Source organism: Schistocerca cancellata, chromosome 2, assembly GCF_023864275.1.
Source record: "Schistocerca cancellata isolate TAMUIC-IGC-003103 chromosome 2, iqSchCanc2.1, whole genome shotgun sequence".
Taxonomy (NCBI): Eukaryota; Metazoa; Arthropoda; class Insecta; order Orthoptera; family Acrididae; genus Schistocerca; species Schistocerca cancellata.
In genome coordinates this window covers 15,656,160-15,678,607 of record NC_064627.1, presented here as the reverse complement: position 1 = coordinate 15,678,607, position 22,448 = coordinate 15,656,160, and the positions used below count along the sequence as shown (strand labels likewise).

The window sequence follows — 22,448 nt, the reverse complement described above, 5'->3', positions numbered from 1 at the left end:
CACTTTTTGGCATTTCATGTCGCGGATGAACAAACATGTAAGTCTCTATTCCTTTCATGGATTTCACCTCAAATGTATTGGTTGTTGTCACAATTGGCTCCTTTGAAAGATCCTGTGTCTTTGTCCTTTGCTGAAATGTGCTCACTTCTGTCCATCTATTTTCAAAAGCAAATGCATGCGGTAGCCTCTCGTGTTGCCTTTTATTGTTGTCAAAAACAACCGAATCAGTCCTATCGCGTTTGGGCTGCTGAACTTCACAGCCTCAATAGAAAGTGTAAATTTCAGAATGAGATTTTCACTCTGCAGTGGAGTGTGCGCTGATATGAAACTTCCTGGCAGATTAAAAGTGTGTGCCCGACCGAGACTCGAACTCGGGACCTTTGCCTTTCGCGAGCAAGTGCTCTACCATCTGAGTTACCAAAGCACGACTCATGCCCGGTACTCACAGCTTTACTTCTGCCAGTATCTCGTCTCCTACCTTCCAAACTTTACAGAAGCTCTCCTGCGAAACTTGCAGTCTGGAAGGTAGGAGACAAGATACTGGCAGAAGTAAAGCTGTGAGTACCAGGCGAGAGACGTGCTTCAGTAGCTCAGATGGTAGAGCACTTGCCCGCGAAAGGCAAAGGTCCCGAGTTTGAGTCTCGGTCGGGCACACAGTTTTAATCTACCAGGAAGTTTCAAGTGTAAATTTGTTTCTTGACGTTCACAAAGAATCATACGCCGATTCCATGGTATGGGATGCTATTATCCGATTGGCGCCTGACAAAGAAGTTAGGCAACGTGCCCTTCAGTTAGCAGATCTGACTCTAGATGAAGTCCTATCCATCGCTCAGTCTTTTAAAATTTCTTGTGCCGCTGGGGCGCAAATAGAGGCATGGGGCAATGTTGGGGAAATATAACCTCTGTGCTATGTTGATGAAGCGTGTGGCGTTTCCCCGCCGGCTGACATGGTCGCAGTACACTCCCAAGTGCAGCCTCGGCCTAACTTCTAAGAAACTGCAGCAAAACCCACGGCAACTTCCTTCATGTCCGCGGAGTTTTACAACGTTCACGAGAAGATTGTCCACAACATTGGGCCGTGTGACACAAATGCAAAATAAAGGGTCATTTGTCATCCGTTTGCAAAGCCGACCGCATACATGATGTTCACGAACATGATGCTGATTCTGATTCTATGTTGTCTGTCAATTGTACTTCTCCCTTTTCAGGGAAGTTATTCCTCACTGTCCAAATACTTGGTCGAGATGTTCGCATGCGGGTGGATACTGGTTCTGCTGCCACTATCATCAATTCTCAGACGTATCTTCAGTTGGGTTCTCCAATCCTGTCACCTGTCACTAGGCAATTACGGACTTACAGTAAACAGAAGATTTCTCTCTTGGGACAATTTGATGCTGAGGTATCTTACAAATCTGTCGTTCGCACTGTTCCCATATTTGTGGTCGACCATAGTAACGCGGAGAATCTTTTTGGTTGCGATGCCTTTCACGTTTTTGGGTTCTCCATAGACGACTCTGTCAATATCGTCTTGTTCTTGCCACAGATGCCTCTCAATATGGGGTCGGTGGAGTCCTTGCGCACCGTTTTTCTGATGGTTCTGAACAACCCATTGCTTATGCCTCCAAAACACTCACGGATGCCCAACAAAAGTATTCTCAAATTGAAAAAGAAGCTTTGGCCATTATTTATGCTCTTTATAAGTTTGGTGTTTTTCTCTATGTATCCAAATTTCATCTTGTTATGGATCACAAACCACTTGTTTCCTTGTTTCATCCATCAACATCACTTCCTGACAAGGCTGCACACCGCCTCCAGCATTGGGCTCTTTACTTGTCTTGTTTCAATTATGAGATTCATTTCCGGCCGACGGCTCAACATGTGAATGCTGATACACTGTCTCACCTTCCCTTGGGTCCTGATATGGCATTCGATAGGGACGAACTTTTTTGTTTCCACCTGGATGTTGCCGAGCAGCAAGCTGTGGACGGGTTCCCCATCACCGGGGACCGGCTGGCGGCTGCTACAGGTTCTGACCCTACCCTCTCCCGGGTTTTACGCTGTATTCAGAAGGGTTGGCCAGATCGTCAGTCCGCTAAGACTTCTGATCCGTTGCGGAACTACTATGCTTTGCGTTACCGCCTCATGGCTAGGGATGGTGTTATCCTCCTTTCCACCGAAAATGCTTCGCCGCGTGTTGTGGTAACTGCATCTTTGCATGCTTTGGTCTTCGCCTCCTTCACCAAGGGCACTGGGGTGTCTCTAGCACAAAATCTCTGGCACGCCGTCATGTGTACTGGCCTGGCATTGACTCTGAAATCGCACACATGGTCGCTGCCTGCGGCCCTTGTGCGTCACAGGCCGCCGCCCCGAAGTCATCTTTGTCACCGTGGCCTTCTCCTGGGAAGCCCTGGGAGTGTATTCATGATGACTTCGTGGGACCTTTTTTAGGTACTTATTGGCTTCTTGTTATTGACGCCTACTCAACTTTCCTTTCATTGTCCGTTGCACGTTGCCTACCACCGTGGCAACCACCAATGCTCTAGCTCACATTTTCTCTTTGGAAGGCCTTCCCTCTACTCTTGTTACTGATAATGGTCCACAATTTCCGATTTTGTAGATTTTTGTGCCCGACACGGCATCATGCATGTCACGCCCCCTCCGTTCCATCCACAGTCAAACGGTGAGGCTGAATGACTGGTCCGCACATTTAAGGCTCAGATGAGGAAACTCCTGACTTCTTCTGCTGCTGATGATGATGCGCTTCTACAGTTTCTGGCTTCTTACCGTTTCACCCCCATGGATGACCACAGCCCGGCTGAGCTCTTACATGGCTGACAGCCCCACACGCTACTTCATCTTCTGCGGCCTTCCACCTCATGGCCGCGGGTGCCTTCGCTTGGCCGGTTCACCACCGACGACCTTGTATGGGTACGGGGAAATGGCAGGCGGCCAAAATGGAGTCCTGGCTGCATCTTATGACACCGTGGCCGACGCCTGTATGAAATCCAGACAGACACAGGTGTTGCAGTCCATCATTCGGACCAGCTTCGGCCTCGTGTGCCGGCAACGCCTGTTCCGGATGCCGCTACACCACCTTTGCCTCTACCTGACACTCGGGATACTGGAATCTCTCATTACTCACAATGCAGTCCTCTTACCATCATATTGGTGCCAGCACAAGAACTGACGCCACCAGGAGACGTGCCCATGCAGGAACCAGATGACCATCATCTGTCAGTGCAACTCTACTCGCCTCCTTCTCCTACGGACGCGGACACATCGCCCATGTCTCCTGTTATAACAACCGGACTTGCCGCAACGGTCAGATTGGTACACGGGGCCCCAGCAGGTTCGACCCCCATGTCTCCTGTCATCTCGACCCGTTATCATCGGGGACACTTCCGTCCGTACGGGAAGCCTCCTCCTCGAGACTTTACGGCCAGGCAAACAACACCTATGGACGTTAGCAATCTACAGGCCACCTCCACCAAAACCTGTGCAAAAAATTAAAAGGGGGGTGAGGGGGGGAATGTTGTGACTCGCTGAGCTTTCAAAGTGCCGCCGCGCAGTTATGCGCGTCCTCTACATGCGGCGCTGTGTGCCAGCCATGCAGCAGCAGCGCCACTTAAGCGGCCAGCCAGCCAGTGGCCGCTAGACTTGGACTCAGTTATGATTTGACTGTTAAAGTGTACACGCGTCTTACTCTGTTTACTTGATCTGTGACTTTCATGTATTGTGTCTTCCTTGAAATATATTTGTCCAACTTGAAGTTATAACACCAACCATGGAACCAACTTTTTGTTCCTACATGGTTAGGTAAATGATGAATTAAAACTTTTCACTAGGTGACATTCATCTCTAGAATCATCTACATATTTTGATCTTATCTGGTAGCACCATGTATCCTGCTTAAAATTGTCCCAACTTTGTCGGTCATAGTGATGGTCAAACATGAAGACCTGAAGAAAAGTAATGCCTCCAAATTTCTTATGTGCAAATCCTTAAAGCTTTTTAAATAAAACAAATGTTATTAACATTCTACACCTTTTTCTTCATTTCCTCTATTGCAAAGGTTTGAGAGTTTTCACATTAAACATTCTGAAGTGTTACTTTTCAGCATTCCCTCAGTTTGAAGGGACAACATTTTTTTCTATGCACTAGGTGACCAACACTGAATTTGATTTTTTCCTCAAAATCCTGTTAGGACAGAAATCGTTTAGCGTATACATTGCCCCTTTCTGCCATGTTCCCTTCTAAATAACTGAGGATAAAATCTATTGTTTTTTTTATTTTAGTGTCTCCTCATTGCTTTGGTAATTACTTTTGGAAAACTGTACCTAAGAGGTGTGTCTGTCACCTACATGTTTAAGTTATGAAAACTATTTTGTGAAATTTTTCCCTGCAGTCAATGAAACTTTGTCTAGTGAGTCTACAGAAAATCCTAGCATCTTGTTACTCCCTGTCTTTTTAACCTCTTTTTTGGATCTTTCCTTTCTGGGTCCTCACAGGTTTTTCTTAAATTCCTCTCCTGTTTTCTTAGAGTTTTCTGCTGGATGGTGTGAACTCATGGATAACTGTACATTCTTGTAAATTTTTGTTCCATTATATCATTCCCCTATAAGAATGAAGAATGTCTTGGTGATTACATTCAGTAAAATGTTCTTGGATTTCTAGCTGTATCATGTGATTAAAATGGCACAACCTTTCAACAAAGCACTCCATGACCATTGTCATATTTGCCATATTTGGGGTTACATTGACTCAGCATTTTCTGCACCTGTTTCAACCTCACAGTCACTACACCCTGCGCATCATTAAGTTACAGGCCTTAATTACACACTTTAGAAGTTATTAGTGCATGCCACAACAGAGGTTTCATCAGATTTGATTCACTGATCATTTTCCGGAGCATACCAAGCTAAATCCAATTTTTCTTGGTAGGCAATAGACAGTAAAATGTCTCGTAGCCCTTCCTGCATTGTCCTGCAGTGCTCATTGTTTGTCTGGCTTAAGACTGACCATATTCATGAGATATCTTATAGACACCAAGTGTTCTGAGATTTGCTGCATTTTTAACTGATCACAGTAATTGTTGGATTTTTGTTAATTTTATGTTGTTTTAGCAGGTGGCTTATCTTGTCTGATGTGGAACAATAGAACAGCAAAATACCAAGTTCCTTCTTCTGTTCTTCATTGGTAGTCTTTTTGTGATTCTTGCTTTTGATGTCTTTGTTTATTTGGTGAATGTTGTAGCTGTTGTCCCTGGTGGGTGGCTTAGCTTATGGGGCAGGTTATTGGCATCTGATATTGTTCTGGCACGTAGTACCAAAGTTTGTCCCTGATGATGATGGCTGATGGTGTGCAAGTAGAGACTGGTGGGCATAGGTGTTCTGTAGATGCTGAGGCCGTGACTTCCATTTCATTTGCAGTGGGTAATGACATTGAGGAAGGGTACTCCATCATCAACTTGACAGTGGAAGACAAAGACAAAAGTGTCATCTCAGCACTTAAGAAAGGTCGTAACTTCGCACCATCTCTGTGAGACATCCATCTGTGTGAAATAATTGGATTATGATACGAAGGTTTGCTCACCTCCGGATGAAGATACTCCCTCAGAGCTTCAGTGTGAGCCAGCATTGGGCATAATAAAAAAGGCATCAGAGCTTTGTAAGTACAGCTCACTGGAATATAGTGTGGTCCAGAATCTTCTCCCTCAGGCACCTAGACCACCTACTGATTACACTCTAACAAAGATCCACAATAATGGATGCCCTTCTGCTTCATCATATCCAACATTTGTTCATCGACATTATAGTGTAATCTATCACTTTGGTGAAGTATTGTGTTGTGAAAACATATACTGGACTAACAAATGATGATTGCCTCCATGGAAGTTTTATTTAAGTAATGAAACTACTTTAGGAGGTCACACACCAAAAATCAGAAGCATTGAGTTGTTGATAGGCACACACAAAACAAGGAAAACTTGCTAAGTTTTGGAGTTATTCTTTGTTGAGATAGAATAAACACACACACACACACACACACACACACACACACATACACACACATACACACACACACACACACACACACACACACACACACACATACACATACACATATACACACCTATTTCCAGATAAACATAGGTGTTGTGTGTGTGTGTGTGTGTGTGTGTGTGTGTGTGTGTGTGTGTGTATGTGTGTGTGTGTGTGTGTGTATGTCTGTACCCTAGCTCATCAAAGAATAACTCCAAAAACTAGGAAGTTTTCCTTCTTTTCTGTGTGCTTGTCAGCAATTAATTGAGTGCTTCTGCTTTTTGGTGTGTGGCCTTCTTTAATCCTAAAGTATTTTCATGCTACAAGGACTTTCCTACTACATTTATTTAAGTAATGAGTTTAGTATAATATGCTGTTTGGAAGATTGTTTTCCTTCCATGCAAGTAATTAGGAATTGGATGGATGCAGCATACATCTGGAAACCAGCATGATCATGGCACTCTTACTACACCTCATGGTACCTGCTCATTGGGCAGTTTATGTCATGTCATTGGGTCGTGCCTTGTAGATATGGTGCTCAGTGTATAAGAACAAATGCTGTGACAATAACAATACCATCCTGAGAGAGAATGAATGAATTTGTATTGAGTATATGTAATGATACGACTCATTTGGCATAAATGGTTTTATGAGGTGTTCAAATATTGTTATGAATGGACCAGTATATTTATAATAATGTAGAAGGCCTCTGAATCATTAATTGGAAAGTTGAGATTTGCAAGATACCTTTTGAGATTCCAGCACATAAGAAGTTGTAGAAAGAGATTACATCTGCTTTAGCAAAAATATATACGGTTATTCCGACTTTGCAGTTCAATCATAAGAGGTCAGTATTATTGATTAACAGTGTCTGGAAATTTATCCACGACTATATCATAACATACAGAACGTTTCAACTTATAAGCTTGTGAAGTACTTGGCCATATCCTTGCTCTGCATGTGGTTCACTGAGAGCATCATATTAAGAACTCAGTGAATTTTATCATCTGTATTAACAGTCGACAACTAAGTGAGAGTGATGTTATGGTCAGTTCTGATATGGTGACATTGTTTACAGATATGCTTATAAAAGACTCTTTGGACCTAGTATCACATTTCTTTGGAAGTGACACAGTAGAGCTATGCGGCACACCCTTATGTCACCGTCTGTACAATGACTAGTATTACGGCCTGCCATAAGGCGTTGTGATGTGAAGTACATTAGTTCCAGCAGTCGCAAACCTCTTCGAGGAGAATTTCTAGAATATTGCCTTAGGCATGGCATCATTTAAATGTAGTTATTTCTTGTGATACGTTAAAGGCACGTCTGTCATTTGGCCCCATGGATGTGAAGAATTTGACAAGTTCTTGGAACATGTCAGTTCACTATGGAAGTAGAAAAAGATGACAAATGCCTGTCTTCGACATCCTCGTGTGTTGCATATGAAATTAGTACCTCGGTCACGGCTCCTACAGGAAATCTTTGCAGACCCATGTTTGCTTCTGTGCTGTCAGTCATCACCACCGTGCAGAGAAGTGCACGGGGCTACAAACGTCAGTACATTGTGCAAGAATAATATCCGATGTCAATTACCTGAGCCATCTATCCAAGGTCTTCAGGGACAATGGCTATAATGTTCACCAAATTAAAGAAGTGATCTCAAACAAGAATCACACTAAGACCACCAACAAGAAATACGAAAAGAAACTTTCCTTTTTGCCATTCTGTGGCTCTGTGTTGGCCAAGATAAGCCACACATTGAAAAAATACAAAATCAAATCTGACAAATTCGGCAATTACTGAGACGAGTTAAAGATACAGCATGTCAGAACAGCTGGGTTCCACGAGACGATGTTATGAATGTAGCAGATCTTATTTTGAGCAATTAGCGTGCACTGTAGGACATTGCAGGAAGGAGCACGAGAAACTCAATAGTCCACACTGCTTCAAAAAATTGGCTTTGGCTGAGCATGTTGTGCAAGACAGTCACTGGATTAAATTTGATGAGACCTCTATTGTGGCTCACGGTAACAGCTTCTGGGTCTGTGTAATTAAAGAAGCCACTCTCCCATGATGAGTGAGAAATACTCCATTTAAGGATCTGCTGCAGGATTCTGTGACAGCTTGTCCACTACTGCACTCTGCCATAGCTGACACCCAGAGTGTGGTGTGTTGCCCTTTTTTTTATTCTGTCCTTACATAATTGTGAGTGTTTACTCACATAACAGTATTTCACATGATATGTTTGTTTTTTATGACTGCAACTTTGCACTTCTTTGCCTGCAATTCTAAGTTATACTTAACACATAAACAGAAACATAATTTTTATATTCTTCTTTCATTTAAAGTAAAATTCCCCTAACTCAGTCAACTGTTCAAAGTATGTTTGCCATTAGCATTTATTACATATCAGACCTGAGAAATTCAATGCTCTTTCATATTGGAATGGTGCAGTCTACAGAGATTTCATATCTGCACCACAATGAGCTATATTACTTTGGCAAGCCGTCCCAATAGCAACATCCTCTACATGTGAAAGACAGGTGTCATCCTTACTTGGGCTTAGATATACATATGAGAAAGAAGAAAATACATACTTGATTGTATCTGACAGACATTTCATTCCGTCAATAAATTTGAGTTGACTTTACTATTTCTTTGCTGTGTCCACTTTGATTAGTTTTCAACAATAAGGAACCAATGTAATGGGAAGTGCGGATGATTGCATGTTGTGATCATCTGTCCTGACCGATTCAGTTGTAGTTTCACGATTTATTATGTAGCATATTCAGATGTGTGTAGTTGTGTATGGAAGTTATTTTGATTTTGTAATTTAGTTTTCTAATATTTTACTATCCTCCGTTTTTCTTTCCCTCTAAACAGATCATCTGATGGTAACTTGCTAAGATGTTGAAATTGATTGTTATATTTATGTGACCATAGGCTAATAGATTGCTGACCTATTATATTCATTAAAAATCAGTGACTTTTTTTACACAGATGAGTGACATTGTTGGCATTCCTCTGAGACCAACTGAAGAAACTTCATTGTCAGACATGATCGATGTTGGCCTTCTGAAGCATGTGGAGAAACTTGAAGAGATAGGGGTTGCTGCTACCAAAGAATTTTCTCTTGAAAACAATTTACAGAAGATGAAAGAGGAGTGGGATGACATAGAATTTGAGTGCATTCCATACAGGTACGTGCAAATAGCAACTTTTGTGCATGATACTACATACCAGAAACTTGGCTGGACAAACTATAGTATAATTAAAAGGCAACTACCAGATGCTACTTGACAATAGTAATGTTGTTCAGATATTTGTATCAAAAGGAAAACTGACTTGAGATGACCATAAAAATATGAGAATTCAGAATGACTAGCCAGTACTTACTTCAGGATATGAAATGATGAGTGCTGCTGCTAGACACATATAAAAGTACAAAAAACTATTCTACTCAGTTCTTTTCTTTCGTGAAGGAGGAAAATGGAGTAGCTTGGGAAAAGTTATAAAAGAGGGCCAGGTCACTCAGCCCTTGGGACAAGAGGAACTCATCCATTGTGGGAATGAGGATATGCAAAGATCTTTCTCCAGTAAAGGTACAAGTAAGAATTCTTGTCACTTAATGATGGTCTAGTTACTTCTAAGAGGTTGGGCCAAGAAGTCTAGTAACTTTCTTCGAAATTGTTATTAATTCTGTTCTGGAGACATTATTACTGAAGTTATTTTTCAATCTCCACTTTTCAGAATGTAGATAGACGAAAGACATGGCTACCTGTTGGTGGCTTTCATAAGTGATCAGCATATTGTAGCACACTGCTAGAAGAGTGAGATTAAAATGGTGCACATAACTGATAAAGTGGAGTATTGGGTTGTGGTTATTTTTGATCTGGTGGGGAACAACATAACAAAAATACATTCTGCGTTGGTGGAAGGGTATGATTATAAGACGTATTGGTCAGGAGGCACAGATGTTTCCATTGTGATAAAATGAATCTGAATGAAGAGAACAAAGTAGCAGACCATCTGTTTGTGAAAAACTAACAATTTGAAGAGAAGAGCAGGCCCTAATGCTCATATCACAGTTGAAGTGGTTAAAATCGGTCTTGGATCAGTTATTCAATATCTCACACGGAATTTCAAACTCAACATTGGTCGTCACCTTCCAGGTTCCGTGTCTGCTCACACCCAGTTGAAGAGCCGGTCCAGCTGAGCCAGCAGTGGAAATTTTGTGGATGCATCAGGCCAGTCTAGATGACTTCCTTAAGTGCTCAATCACTGTCGACAACTGCAGGGTGTATCACTGTGATCCCCCCCCCCCTCACCTCCCCCCAATCGCCCCTCTTCCAGGCAGTTAACCCTTTCAGATGCAAAATAAATAAAATCATTTTTTAAACTTTTTTTGTTTTATTAGGAGAGCTGCATCAAACCAGTCTCAGAACTGAAGACCACAACAACAACAGGATATAACTCATACAATACTATGGAAAAATGTGAAAAAATATTTTGTGCGGTATTACAGCAGGTACAGGATGGTTTCAAATGAAACCACTGCATGCTAAATGCGGTGACTTCAAATGAGACCACCACCGTAAACTTCATTACTTTCCATGATAGGACACAAAACAGTTCCTTTCTGCTGATAAACACAAAGCAACTTGGCAGGAAGAATATGTCCATCTGCTTCTATGTGGATTACTTTTTGTGCTGCAGTGTACACATCGCCTCGGTGTGCCATTCTGTTATGCGTTTTTCCAATGGAACAACAGTTTTACACTTTTTGGCGCATGGTTCAGATCATGTGCTTGGGTGGCCAGGACTGTCTTTGAAAACAGTGGATCCTACAAGGCCAGCTAAAACACACCGCCGAAATTCCTGTATCTTTTTCTTTTCATTCGGCTTGGTTAATCGAAACAATATAAATACATTTCCAATAGAAATATCAATCATATACCGAAACAAAATGGTTCAAATGACTCTGAGCACTATGGGACTTAACTTCTGAGGTCATCAGTCCCCTAGAACTTAGAACCACTTAAACCTAACTAACCTAAGGACATCACACAAATCCATGCCCGAGGCAGGATTCGAACCTGCGACTGTACCGGTCACGCGGTTTCAGACTGTAGCGGCTAGAACCGCTCGGCCACCAGCATCTAGATTTTCTGTCAATTGCATAGAAACTATTTATCATGTCTGCTTTATTGACACATCCATTGTTCAAAATTATAAGATTTCACTATCTGTGGGCGAGGTATTTTTGTAACTGTGCCATCCTTTTCTTTCGTACCGACTTCTTTCAAAGTTCAGGTGAGTCAATTGTTGATAGTAATGTGACAACATGTTTATCTTTCCATTTCATGCATGCAGTCCCATCAGAACGAATTGACCAGTCACTTTCTCCTCTTCACAACTCTTTGTCCAATTTCAGAGGAAGAAGTCCTTTTCTGTGGGCTCTAATGGTACTACAGGCTAGGATACCATCAAGTTTTAGTGTCTGCAAAAGTGGAACACTAGTAAAAAAATTGTCAAAATATATGTGATATCCTTTGCCTTCTAAGCCTTTACACAAATCTCTTACAATCCTCTCTCCCAAACATTTCTCCACTGCACCATCTGATTTCCCAGTATATACCTCAAAATCGCAGATATATCCCATTTTGTCAGCTCTGACCCATATTTTGTACCCCATCTTTATGGGCTTTTGAGGCATATACTGTTTGAATGAAATTTGCCCTTTGAATTTCACAATGCATTCGTCAACAGATGGCTCCGTATTTGGAGCATAACATAACGGATTTATTAGTGGCCGACTATATTTGTCGTAATATTTATTCCCTTTTTGTGGCATAAGGGCATTGTCATTTACATGTATATGAGATAAAATCCAGCTGAATCTTTTCAATGATATAAGTGAGGAAATGTACTGATCTCTGAGTTTTTTGTGTAATGACCAGCAATCACGATATGCACAAGGTTGTTTGATACTCATTAGAATATTTATAGCCAAAAACACCTTGAGTTCATCTTTTTCAAGAGGTCTGTAATTTCTTGCCTTCCTGAGTTGCATAGAGATTAGTCTGGAGTACTATGTGTTCCAGCATATTGTCCCCAAATAGATATAAAAAGAAATCAACTGGCGGCATACCTTCACCTTCAGTTTTCAGTTTTCCTTTGACACCAATTTCCTCTAAAAAATCGACAGAATACATTTTACTGTCATCCCTTGCCCATGTAAAATTCACAGACCTCATTAGTGGCACGTTATCTTCAGAACTGAAACTGTAATCACTGTCATTTTCAGAACGATTATCACTTTCACTTTCAGAAACAACATTAGATATCACTGGTCTTGGCACTTGTGAATCAAGATCACTGTCTTCCGCCAAAATATCACTTTCATTATCACTGGTACTGTAAATCTCAGAGTCCACATCAGAAGCAATTTCTTCTAAAAGACACACCAGAACTTCCTCATCCTTTAATTTGAGAGAAAACATTTCGCGAAACTGGAAAAAAAAAAAAAAAAAAAAAGAAAGAAACCACCACATATGATAAGCTTCTAATACTACCCCTGATGCCATAGTGGTTTCAAACGAAACCACCAGAGTTGAAACTTACATTTCAAAGACAAATTCAATCACAAATCAAGAAAAAGAGAATCAGCACACCACAAACAGTAATGGCACATATACTTGAATCGCTAAGTGCAACCCCGTGAGAAATATTGACGTAGTTCAAATTTTCATCGCTAGATGGCAACGCCATCTATGTCCAGAAGTGTGGTTACGAATGGAGCCACTGTGCTCTAGCCACAAAATCAAAATATCGTGGGTGGCTTCAAATGAAACCACATAATCACAAAGGGTTAAGTATGTTTTGCAGAGCATCCCTGTAGATGTAGATCTTGAGGCAAAGGAGCAAAGTGAGCAATAGACATATGGATTCACCACTGCCGAAAAAGTCAAAGATCTGAGTGTCATCAGGGAATATGAAGCTGAAGCTGAATATGTTTTGGGACTAATATAGTGTGGTGCAAACAGATTTCTTTTTCATAAGGAACAAACTGTTACAGGAGTATACTACAGAAATCTGTTGACCCAGTCGTGGGAGACTATGAAGTCAAAGTGTCACAGGAAGGGTATTTTTGCTTCATGACAATTCTCAGACACATTTTGCACAGGACAGTGACACTGCTGCTCTCTGTATCCTGCTGCCATGGCACTCAGTGACTTCTTACATGACAGCCATTTCCAGAATGATGATGATGAGACGGTTTAGAGTTGGATGTTTCCTGAACTGTCAAACTGCTTATCTCTACAACCAAAGTTTCCACTGAGTCATCCACCATTGGGAAGATATGTTGCATTGAAGGGAAAATATGTAGAGGAAGGTTAACACAATCTCCCAGTTTCATGGTCATAAATTACGATGATTATGGCTCGCCCTCATCCAAGAAGCTCCATGGCAATCTGTACAACAAAACTGTCTTCCTCAATGATGAGTAACCCAGGGGTATGACGCCATAAGAATTAGTGACTGAAAGTAGGGAATATAAGACATTTTCATCTCCAGAATCTGATTTATCTGTAAGATAAATATTGCAGAGCTTAGATTTTTTATGAATATTTGTAACAGGTTCTTGTCAGTATAAATGTGTAAGAATTTAGAATATTCTCTTTCACTTATTGACTCACTCCATGCATTATTTCTAAAAATGGTGTGGTCATCCCTTCAGAAGTACAGATTTTCATCTGTTGTGTTGGATCTAAGTTCAGTAACTTCCCAGTTGCAGAGAACCAGTTATTAATTGTCAAGAAAATTTTATTTATATTTTCAGGTATTGAAGTTTGTCCATCAGGTTTCTTAAAATAATACTTTTGTTGTCATGTAAGTGAACTGTTCCAGTTCTTTGGATATATGGTGGCCGATCATTTGCATGCATAAAAAGAACAAAAACAGACCTTTTATTGATTCGTGGTACATCTGTAGTGGTCACTGTCCATTCTGAAAATAGTGTACACTCCCTGGGTTTCATAGTGTTACCTTTTAGTTACAAGTGATAGAAACGATTTACTACTGTAATATTTGCGATGCTTTAGGCGAATACTATGACCCGCATAGTCATATGTTTCTGACAATTAACAGAAAATACAAGTTTGCAAAAATGGTTATTTAAATGTCTTGTAATCTGATTTGTGAACTGAAAAATGACTTTTCTATGGAGGGACTCCTTCAAAATCGAAATTGAGACTGATTTAATACCTTATTTTTAGAGAATGTAAGTAATTTAAGATTGAAGAAGATTACTAACCGAAAATCAGAAGTGTTGAGTTGTCAGTAGGCACACACAAGAAGAGGAAAACTTTTTAGCTTTTGGAGTTATCCTTTGATGAGCGAGAGTAAAATACACCAGTACATACACATGCACAAATACATACACATGCATATGCCCCTGCATGGTAGGTCAACTGAAAGTGCCAATTCTAATTTGTGGCAGGTGGACTGGTTGCGGTGGGTGTAGTGTTAGTTCTTACTGAAAACCTTGAAAACTTACATGATGCTATTAAACATTCAGATAGACATTGACTATATATATTTTTAAATATATGTATTATATGAATATATATTTAATATATAAAGGAGAAACATTGTTAGCAGAAACCGTGAGTGAATGTTTCATTTTATGTTGTTGCGTGATACTGTTTTAGCATTGAGATGGTCGTAGGCTACAGATTTTTTTAAACAACAGTGTACAGATTTTCTGTTAAAACATACTACAGGAAATAAAATGCTGTGCTGTGAAAATGGGCAATAGAAATTTGTTGCTCCATATATGTTCTTTCTCCTTGTACATAATTTAAACCAGAAATTGTATATGCAACAGTGCACTGTTTCATTTCTTTCATCACAATCAGTTTCAAGGGCAAAGAGGAATGTTGTATTAATGGCTTCTCGAGATTTGTGATAAGAATATTACTGTGGAATCTGAATTGTCAGAAACTTTGCAATCATACCCATCCACAGATTAAAACTATGGGAAATACTGTCAATGAAGCTACTATCCTCAATGAATCTAGGAGCTGGAGAGGTCTCTCTTGTACCCCTTATATTAATGACCCCCAACAGGTTGACCCATTTACTTTAAGTGACATTTCCCGATCGGGGTTTTATTTGCAACTACAATAAAAAGAGGCTCAAGGTCAGATAGGGGGCGAGAGAGAAAGTCTATAAGGACAGAGAGGGGGAGGGGGAGAAAATAGGCAGAGAGAAGGGGAACGGGAGTTGGACAGAGAGGGTTGAGGAGGAGATGGTGAGAGGGGGGGGGGGGGGAGCAGATGGGCAGTGAGAGGGGACCGGTGGAGGAGATGAATTAAGAGAGGAGAGGAAGAGGAGTAGATGGACAAAGAGAGGGGAAGAGGAGACAAATGGAGAGAGGGGAGAGACTGAGATTAGGATACATGTGCAATTCCCATGCATATTAAGCCATTGTGAAACCCTGCTGGGTTTGCTAGTAGATTGTATAGAGTGATCCAGTTGCCTTCTGATGACCTACAAAAACTGTGTGCCAGATTTTCATATTCCCTTGGTTGCTACACACAAATTGTTAGTTTTACAGAGAAAATGAACAGGACATTTTTGTAGAAATTTAGTGTAGTAAAAATTTTTGTTGGTGTATATGTTTTTGCTAAGGCAATAGTTTTCAATTTATTCAAGAAAAATGTACAAAAGTGGCCTTCAAATACACCCACACTCCCACATTCAGCCCCCACCAGTCATAATTTCTAATATGTTGTTTGTGAGACTCCCACCTATCACAGTGCAAAAATTTGTGATAAAATTGTATCACAGTAGAAAATTTGACTGCATTAAATTTCCTACAAAAAGGCTGTTCATTTTTTCTGTGGGACTAATAGTTTGTACATAGAAAGTGAGAGAATATGAAAATTTCCCGCGTGGTTTCTGAAGGCCAGATATAGTACTGTGGGTTGCAAGAAACAACACTACTTGTGGCAGTGGAGTCACCCTGTATAAAAAGAAATATGAGCAACACAGTTCATTATCAGAATGCTCATATAATTATCTAAGAACAAAATATTTTGCAAGTACTGTTGGTGGTTTCACCATAACCTCAGCCCCTTTTCTCTCATTCGCTTCACCTGGTCCTCCTCCACGTAATGTGCCACCTTCTTGGACTTTAACCTGCACCTCGTTGATGGCTCCATCTACACCTCTGTCCACATTAAATCCGTTAACCACCAACAATGCTTGCAATATGATGAATGCCATCCGTTTCACACTAAAAAATTTCTGCCATGTACCTGCAGTGAAGAGAACTCCCTTACCCATTATGCTGAAGGCTTCACAAAGGCCTTCACAGATAGGCAACCCCCCAAACCTAGTCCACACACATATAGACTCGAACAACTAAGCCAGATACTTTGCAAGGGCTTTTATTATCTCTCTTCCTGCCCTGGAATGAGGGACATCCTACCAAAGATCCTTGCCACTTCTCCTAAAGAGGTGTTCTGTTACCAAACCAAACTACACAAAGTCTTAGGCCATCCCTATCCCACTTCCACTCCCACTTTCTTTACACAGGGATCATTTCCCTGTGGCAGACCAAGGTGCAATCCCAGCCCAATCTTCCCACCCAGCAGCTTCTACTCGACTTCTTTCACAGGCTTATCCCACACTATCAGAGGCTGGGCCACATGCGGAAGCAGCAATGTCATATACTACCACAGTTTAAACACTGCACAGCCTTTTGTGTTGCTATGATTACCAAGCAGCTGTCCACCAGCATGGATGGCCACCACCAAACTGTTGACAAGAACAGAGTTGACCACACAGTTGCACAATGTGCAGCTTAGCACAACGTGCTCAATTTCAGTTGCTGCTTCACAACCCAAGCCATCGGATCCGTCCCTCCACCACCAGCTTCTCTTAACTTTGTAGACGGGAGTTATCCTTCGCTCTGATGATTCTCATGGCCTCAATCTCGGGTAACCAACTATCCTCACACCCTCCACCTGACAGTTTCCCGTTCCTCCATCCTGTCACACACTCCCAATTTACATCCACAAATTGCTTTCAGTGCATGCCACTTCCCACCAGATGCCACAGTTGTGCCAGCCCATATACCTGCCATCCCTCCCTCCCACATTCCCAGCCAGCAAACCAACCTCCTCCCTCCAAGCTGCTAGCCACCCTCTCTGCCAGTCACTCTCCCTGCCTCCTGCCTCCCTCTCACTTTACCCGCCATACCCAACACTATCCCCACCACAACCTGTCCATTTGCCACAAATTAGCATTGCCACTGTCAGTCTAGCTGGCATAATGAAGGGGCGTAGGTGTGTGTGTGTGTGTGTGTGTGTGTGTGTGTTTTGTAACAAGTTCACTATGTTATTGAGCAGATACACAAGATCTGTGATTATGTGAAGTGTGTAACATACAATTTCATGAGAGTATATCTCTGCTGTGTGAAATGATTGTTTGTATATTATATTATATTATGGTACATTATATTATATATTTTTATATTATAAAACAACCTGGCAGCTGAAATAATTACCAAGATTGGTTTAATTTAAGGCATCAGCGAGGTGCCATGTAGGTTAAATAGCCATTTGAGAAATTCTTTAGAATTGGGAGGGCAATCAGTCAAAATGTAATGTGTCAGTCTTGTGTGAGGTTTCCAAATTAATATTAAGATATCGTGCAAGAATATATTTGTACTGTGTAAAATACGTAGCTTAAAAATTAGAAGTATTATAGTAGTAAGTGCCCGAGGGTGCCTTGTACCACAACTAGCATCTTCTCTCCCTGTTCCACTCCCAAACAGAACGAGGGAAAAATGACTGCCTATATGCCTCTGTATGAGCCCTAATCTCTCTATCTTATCTTTGTGGTCTTTCCGCAAAATGTAAGTTGGCGGCAGTAAAATTGTACTGCAGTCAGCCTCAGATGCTGGTTCTCTAAATTTCCTCAGTAGTGATTCACAAAAAGAACGCCTCCTTTCCTCTAGAGACTCCCACCCGAGTTCCTGAAGCATTTCCTTAACACTCGTGTGATGATCAAACCTACCAGTAACAAATCTAGCAGCCCGGCTCTGAATTGCTTCTATGACCTCCCTCAATCCAACCTGATAGGGATCCCAAATGCTCGAGCAGTACGCAAGAATGGGTCATATTAGTGTTTTATAAGCGGTCTCCTTTACAGATGAACCACATCTTCCCAAAATACTACCAATGAACTGAAGGCGACTATCCGCCTTCCCCACAACTGCCATTACATGCTCTGCAGTGTTACACCCAAATATTTAATCGACGCGACTGTGTCAAATGCTACACTACTAATGGAGTATTCAAACATTACAGGATTCTTTTTTGTATTCATCTGCATTAATTTACATTTATCTATATTTAGAGTTAGCTGCCATTCTTTTCACCAGTCACAAATCCTGTCCAAGTCATGTTGTATCGTTCTACAGTCACTCAACGACGACGCCTTCCCGTACACAGGTCTCTGTAGTCATCACAAGGCCATGCACTACCCGTTTTGTTGTCAGGTTGTTGGTGTAATGGTTCAGGGATTCCGGACTGGAGCAGATTCGTTTGCCACGAAGACCTAGGCTGTAGGGAAGGGACCGTTTGATGTGGAATGGGTGGCAGCTGTCATAATGGAGGTACTGTTGCTTGTTGGTGGGTTTGATGTGGACCTGACAACAGCTTTTGCATCCCGCAACTACCCTCCCAACCTGGTACAGAAGCAAATAACCAGAGCCACTTCCTCATCTCCTCAAACCCAGAACCTTCCACAGAAGAACCACAAAAGTGCCCCACTTGTGACAGGATACTTTCCGGGACTGGATCAGATTCTGAATGTGGCTCTCCAGCAGGGATACGACTTCCTCAAATCCTGCCCTGAAATGAGATCCATCCTTCATGAAATCCTTCCCACTCCACCAAGAGTGTCTCTCCGCTGTCCACCTAACCTTCGTAACCTCTTATTTCATCCCTATGAAATCCCCAAACCACCTTCCCTACCCTCTGGCTCCTACCCTTGTAACCGCCCCCGGTGTAAAACCTGTCCCATGCACCCTCCCACCACCACCTACTCCAGTCATGTAACCCGGGAGGTGTACACGATCAAAGGCAGAGCCACGTGTGAAAGCACCCACGTGATTTACCAAATGACCTGCCTACACTGTGACACATTCTATGTGGGAATGACCAGCAACGCATGAATGGACACAGGCAGACAGTGTTTGTTGGTAATGAGGATCACCCTGTGGCTAAACATGCCTTGGTGCACGGCCAGCACATCTTGGCACAGTGTTACACTGTCTGCGTTATCTGGATACTTCCCGCTAACACCAACCTATCCGAACTCCGGAGATGGGAACTTGCTCTTCAATATATCCTCTCTTCCCGTTATCCACCTAGCCTCAATCTCCGCTAATTTCAAGTTGCCGCCACTCATACCTCACCTGTCATTCAACAACATCTTTGCCCCTGCACTTCCACCTCGACTGACATCTCTGCCCAAACTCTTTGCCTCTGTATATGTCTGCTTGTGTCTGTATATGTGTGGATGGATATGTGTGTGTGTGCGAGTGTATACCCGTCCTTTTTTCCCCCTAAGGTAAGTCTATCCGCTCCTGGGATTGGAATGACTCCTTACCCTCTCCCTTAAAACCCACATCCTTTCGTCTTTCCCTCTCCTTCCCTCTTTCCTGACGAAGCAACCGTTGGTTGCAAAAGCTAGAATTTTGTGTGTATGATTGTGTTTGTTTGTGTGTCTATCGACATGCCAGCGCTTTCGTTTGGTAAGTCACATCATCTTTGTTTTTAGATATATTTTTCCCACGTGGAATGTTTCCCTCTATTATATTCATATCATTAATTTGAACCCAAGAATTACGTTTGTTATTGTCACTGTTGCATTTCGAAATCTTTTCTGTCGTCTTATTTTCTCTTTTTGTTTTTGCCAGTAGTTTCACTTTGTATTCACCTTCTCCTTTTTACTGTGATCTACTATACAATTTTATCCCGCCTATATATACTCAATAATACATCACCCACTTCCAAACCATAACCAAAAAAATTTTTTTCCGCTTTCAACAATACTGCTGCTATAAAATCCACCGTTTCTAGTTCACAAACAGTTCCTTTCACCTATTAAACAACCATTTCGTGTAGTTCTGATAACTTTCGCTTTATTTCCATTTCCGTTTTTCCCACATCACTGATAATTTTTAGCCACTTCCCACAGGTTTTAACGCCATTATTTCTTCGCCAGACAATTGTTAGCCTCATTTTCATAATCTGCCACCACAAAACCACTCCTTTTAATACATTTACACACAGTTTTTTGGAAATTTTCCCGAATTCCTCCATCCTTTAACGTTTTTTGGCGGCAACACAACCACCTAACCTTTGTGCACATCGTTGTTTACCAACCCAAGTTCACCACAGGATCAACATAACCCAGCTTTAACCTACACTTTTTCGCCTTCTTCACAACAGATCTTCAGTTACTTTCTAGTTCACCTTTATCTCTCCCCATATATTTTTATTTTCATTTTCATTTCAACCTCATGTTACACTTTCCACCTTCTAATACCATGTCACCCTCACAGCACCCCCACAATGACCCCATTAAGTTTTATTTACATTCCCTCCGCAAACATGCCTTTACCCTAGCCAGATTACGCTCGCATATTTTATTTTCTCAGGCTTGTCTGACATTTGGCATTACCCCCAAAGGCCTCACACTTAAAGTTCCCATCTCTGGCTGCAACCCTTCTTTCCATCAGTCCCTATACCAGTTCCAAACTGAACAATCCATTGCCCTCACCCACCTAATTCTTCACCTACACATCAACTCAGCCAATGAACACACCCGTCAACTCCTATCCTTAATAAAAGTCCTCAATCTTTCCTCTCCCACATCCACACCGGCTGTTCAGAGCATCCTCCCACAGGCCAACCGCAAATTAGAACAGCATGCCACCCTTCACCTCAAAAAACTATCCAATCTCCTGGTTTCCCACCTCCGGAAAGGCAACTCACTCACCCTTCACAACCTTTCCAGCAAACCTCAACCTCCTCTCATTGCACACAGACCCAGTCTCTCCCATCTACTCAATCTCCCACTTCCAGCTCCACTCCACTCCCACCTCAAAATTCCAATCAACACAATCTGGAACCACAACCCCCTAATTCAGTAGTTAACCTTTCCTCCAAACCTCTCTCCCAATCCGAAACCTCTGTCCTATCCAAAGGCCTCACCTTAAGCCCCACTTCCAGATTCAACCAAACAGCCCTCGTCAAAGATTTACTGTCCTACACTCGTACTCTCTGCTGGAAATATCACTTTGCCACGAAGAAAAATGATCCTAATCCTACTCCTAATGATCCAACTCCCCAAGACATTATCCAAATTGAACCATGCCTGGAACAGTTCCATCCTCCGTCACAGCGGGACCCACCTCCTCTTCCTCAAAATCAACCTCTCCAAACCTTCCAGGAATTTCTGACTTCCAGCCTTGCCTCTCAGTCCTTCTTAAAAAACCTTAATCCTACTCCCAACATCACCACTGCTGAAGCCCAGGCTATCAGTGATCTGAAGGCTGACCGATCCATCATCATCCTTCCGGCGGACAAGGGTTCCACGACCGTGGTACTTGATCGTCGGGAGTATGTGGCTGAGGGACTGCGTCAGCTTTCAGACAACACCACATACAAAGTTTGCCAAGGTAATCCCATTCCTGATGTCCAGGCAGAGTTTCAAGGAATCCTCAGAACCTTAGGCCCCCTACAAAACCTTTCACCTGACTCCATCAACCTCCTGACCCCACCGACACCCCGCACCCCTACCTTCTACCTTCTTCCTAAAATTCACAAACCCAATCACCCCGGCCGCCCCATTGTAGCTGGTTACCAAGCCCCCACAGAACGTATCTCTGCCTACGTAGATCAACACCTTCAACCCATTACATGCAGTCTCCCATCCTTCATCAAAGACACCAACCACTTTCTCGAACGCCTGGAATCCCTACCCAATCTGTTACCCCTGGAAACCATCCTTGTAACCATTGATGCCACTTCCTTATACACAAATATCCCGCACGTCCAGGGCCTCACTGCGATGGAGCACTTCCTTTCACGCCGATCACCTGCCACCCTACCTAAAACCTCTTTCCTCATTACCTTAGCCAGCTTCATCCTGACCCACAACTTCTTCACTTTTGAAGGCCAGACATACCAACAATTAAAGGGAACAGCCATGGGTACCAGGATGGCCCCCTCGTACCCCAACCTATTCATGGGTCGCTTAGAGGAAGCCTTCTTGGTTACCCAGGCCTGCCAACCCAAAGTTTGGTACAGATTTATTGA

At 42.2% G+C, this 22,448-nt stretch overlaps 1 protein-coding gene across 1 annotated transcript in view; it reads left to right on the top strand.

Moving 5' to 3' along the window:
• LOC126163202 (dynein axonemal heavy chain 3) overlaps nt 1–22,448 on the top strand; it is a 1,221,238-nt gene that overhangs the window by 231,682 nt on the left and 967,108 nt on the right. Inside the window, exon 15 of the mRNA XM_049920156.1 lies at nt 9,043–9,242. Coding sequence (XP_049776113.1) covers nt 9,043–9,242 — 200 coding nt within the window. The remainder of the gene's footprint in view (nt 1–9,042; nt 9,243–22,448) is intronic.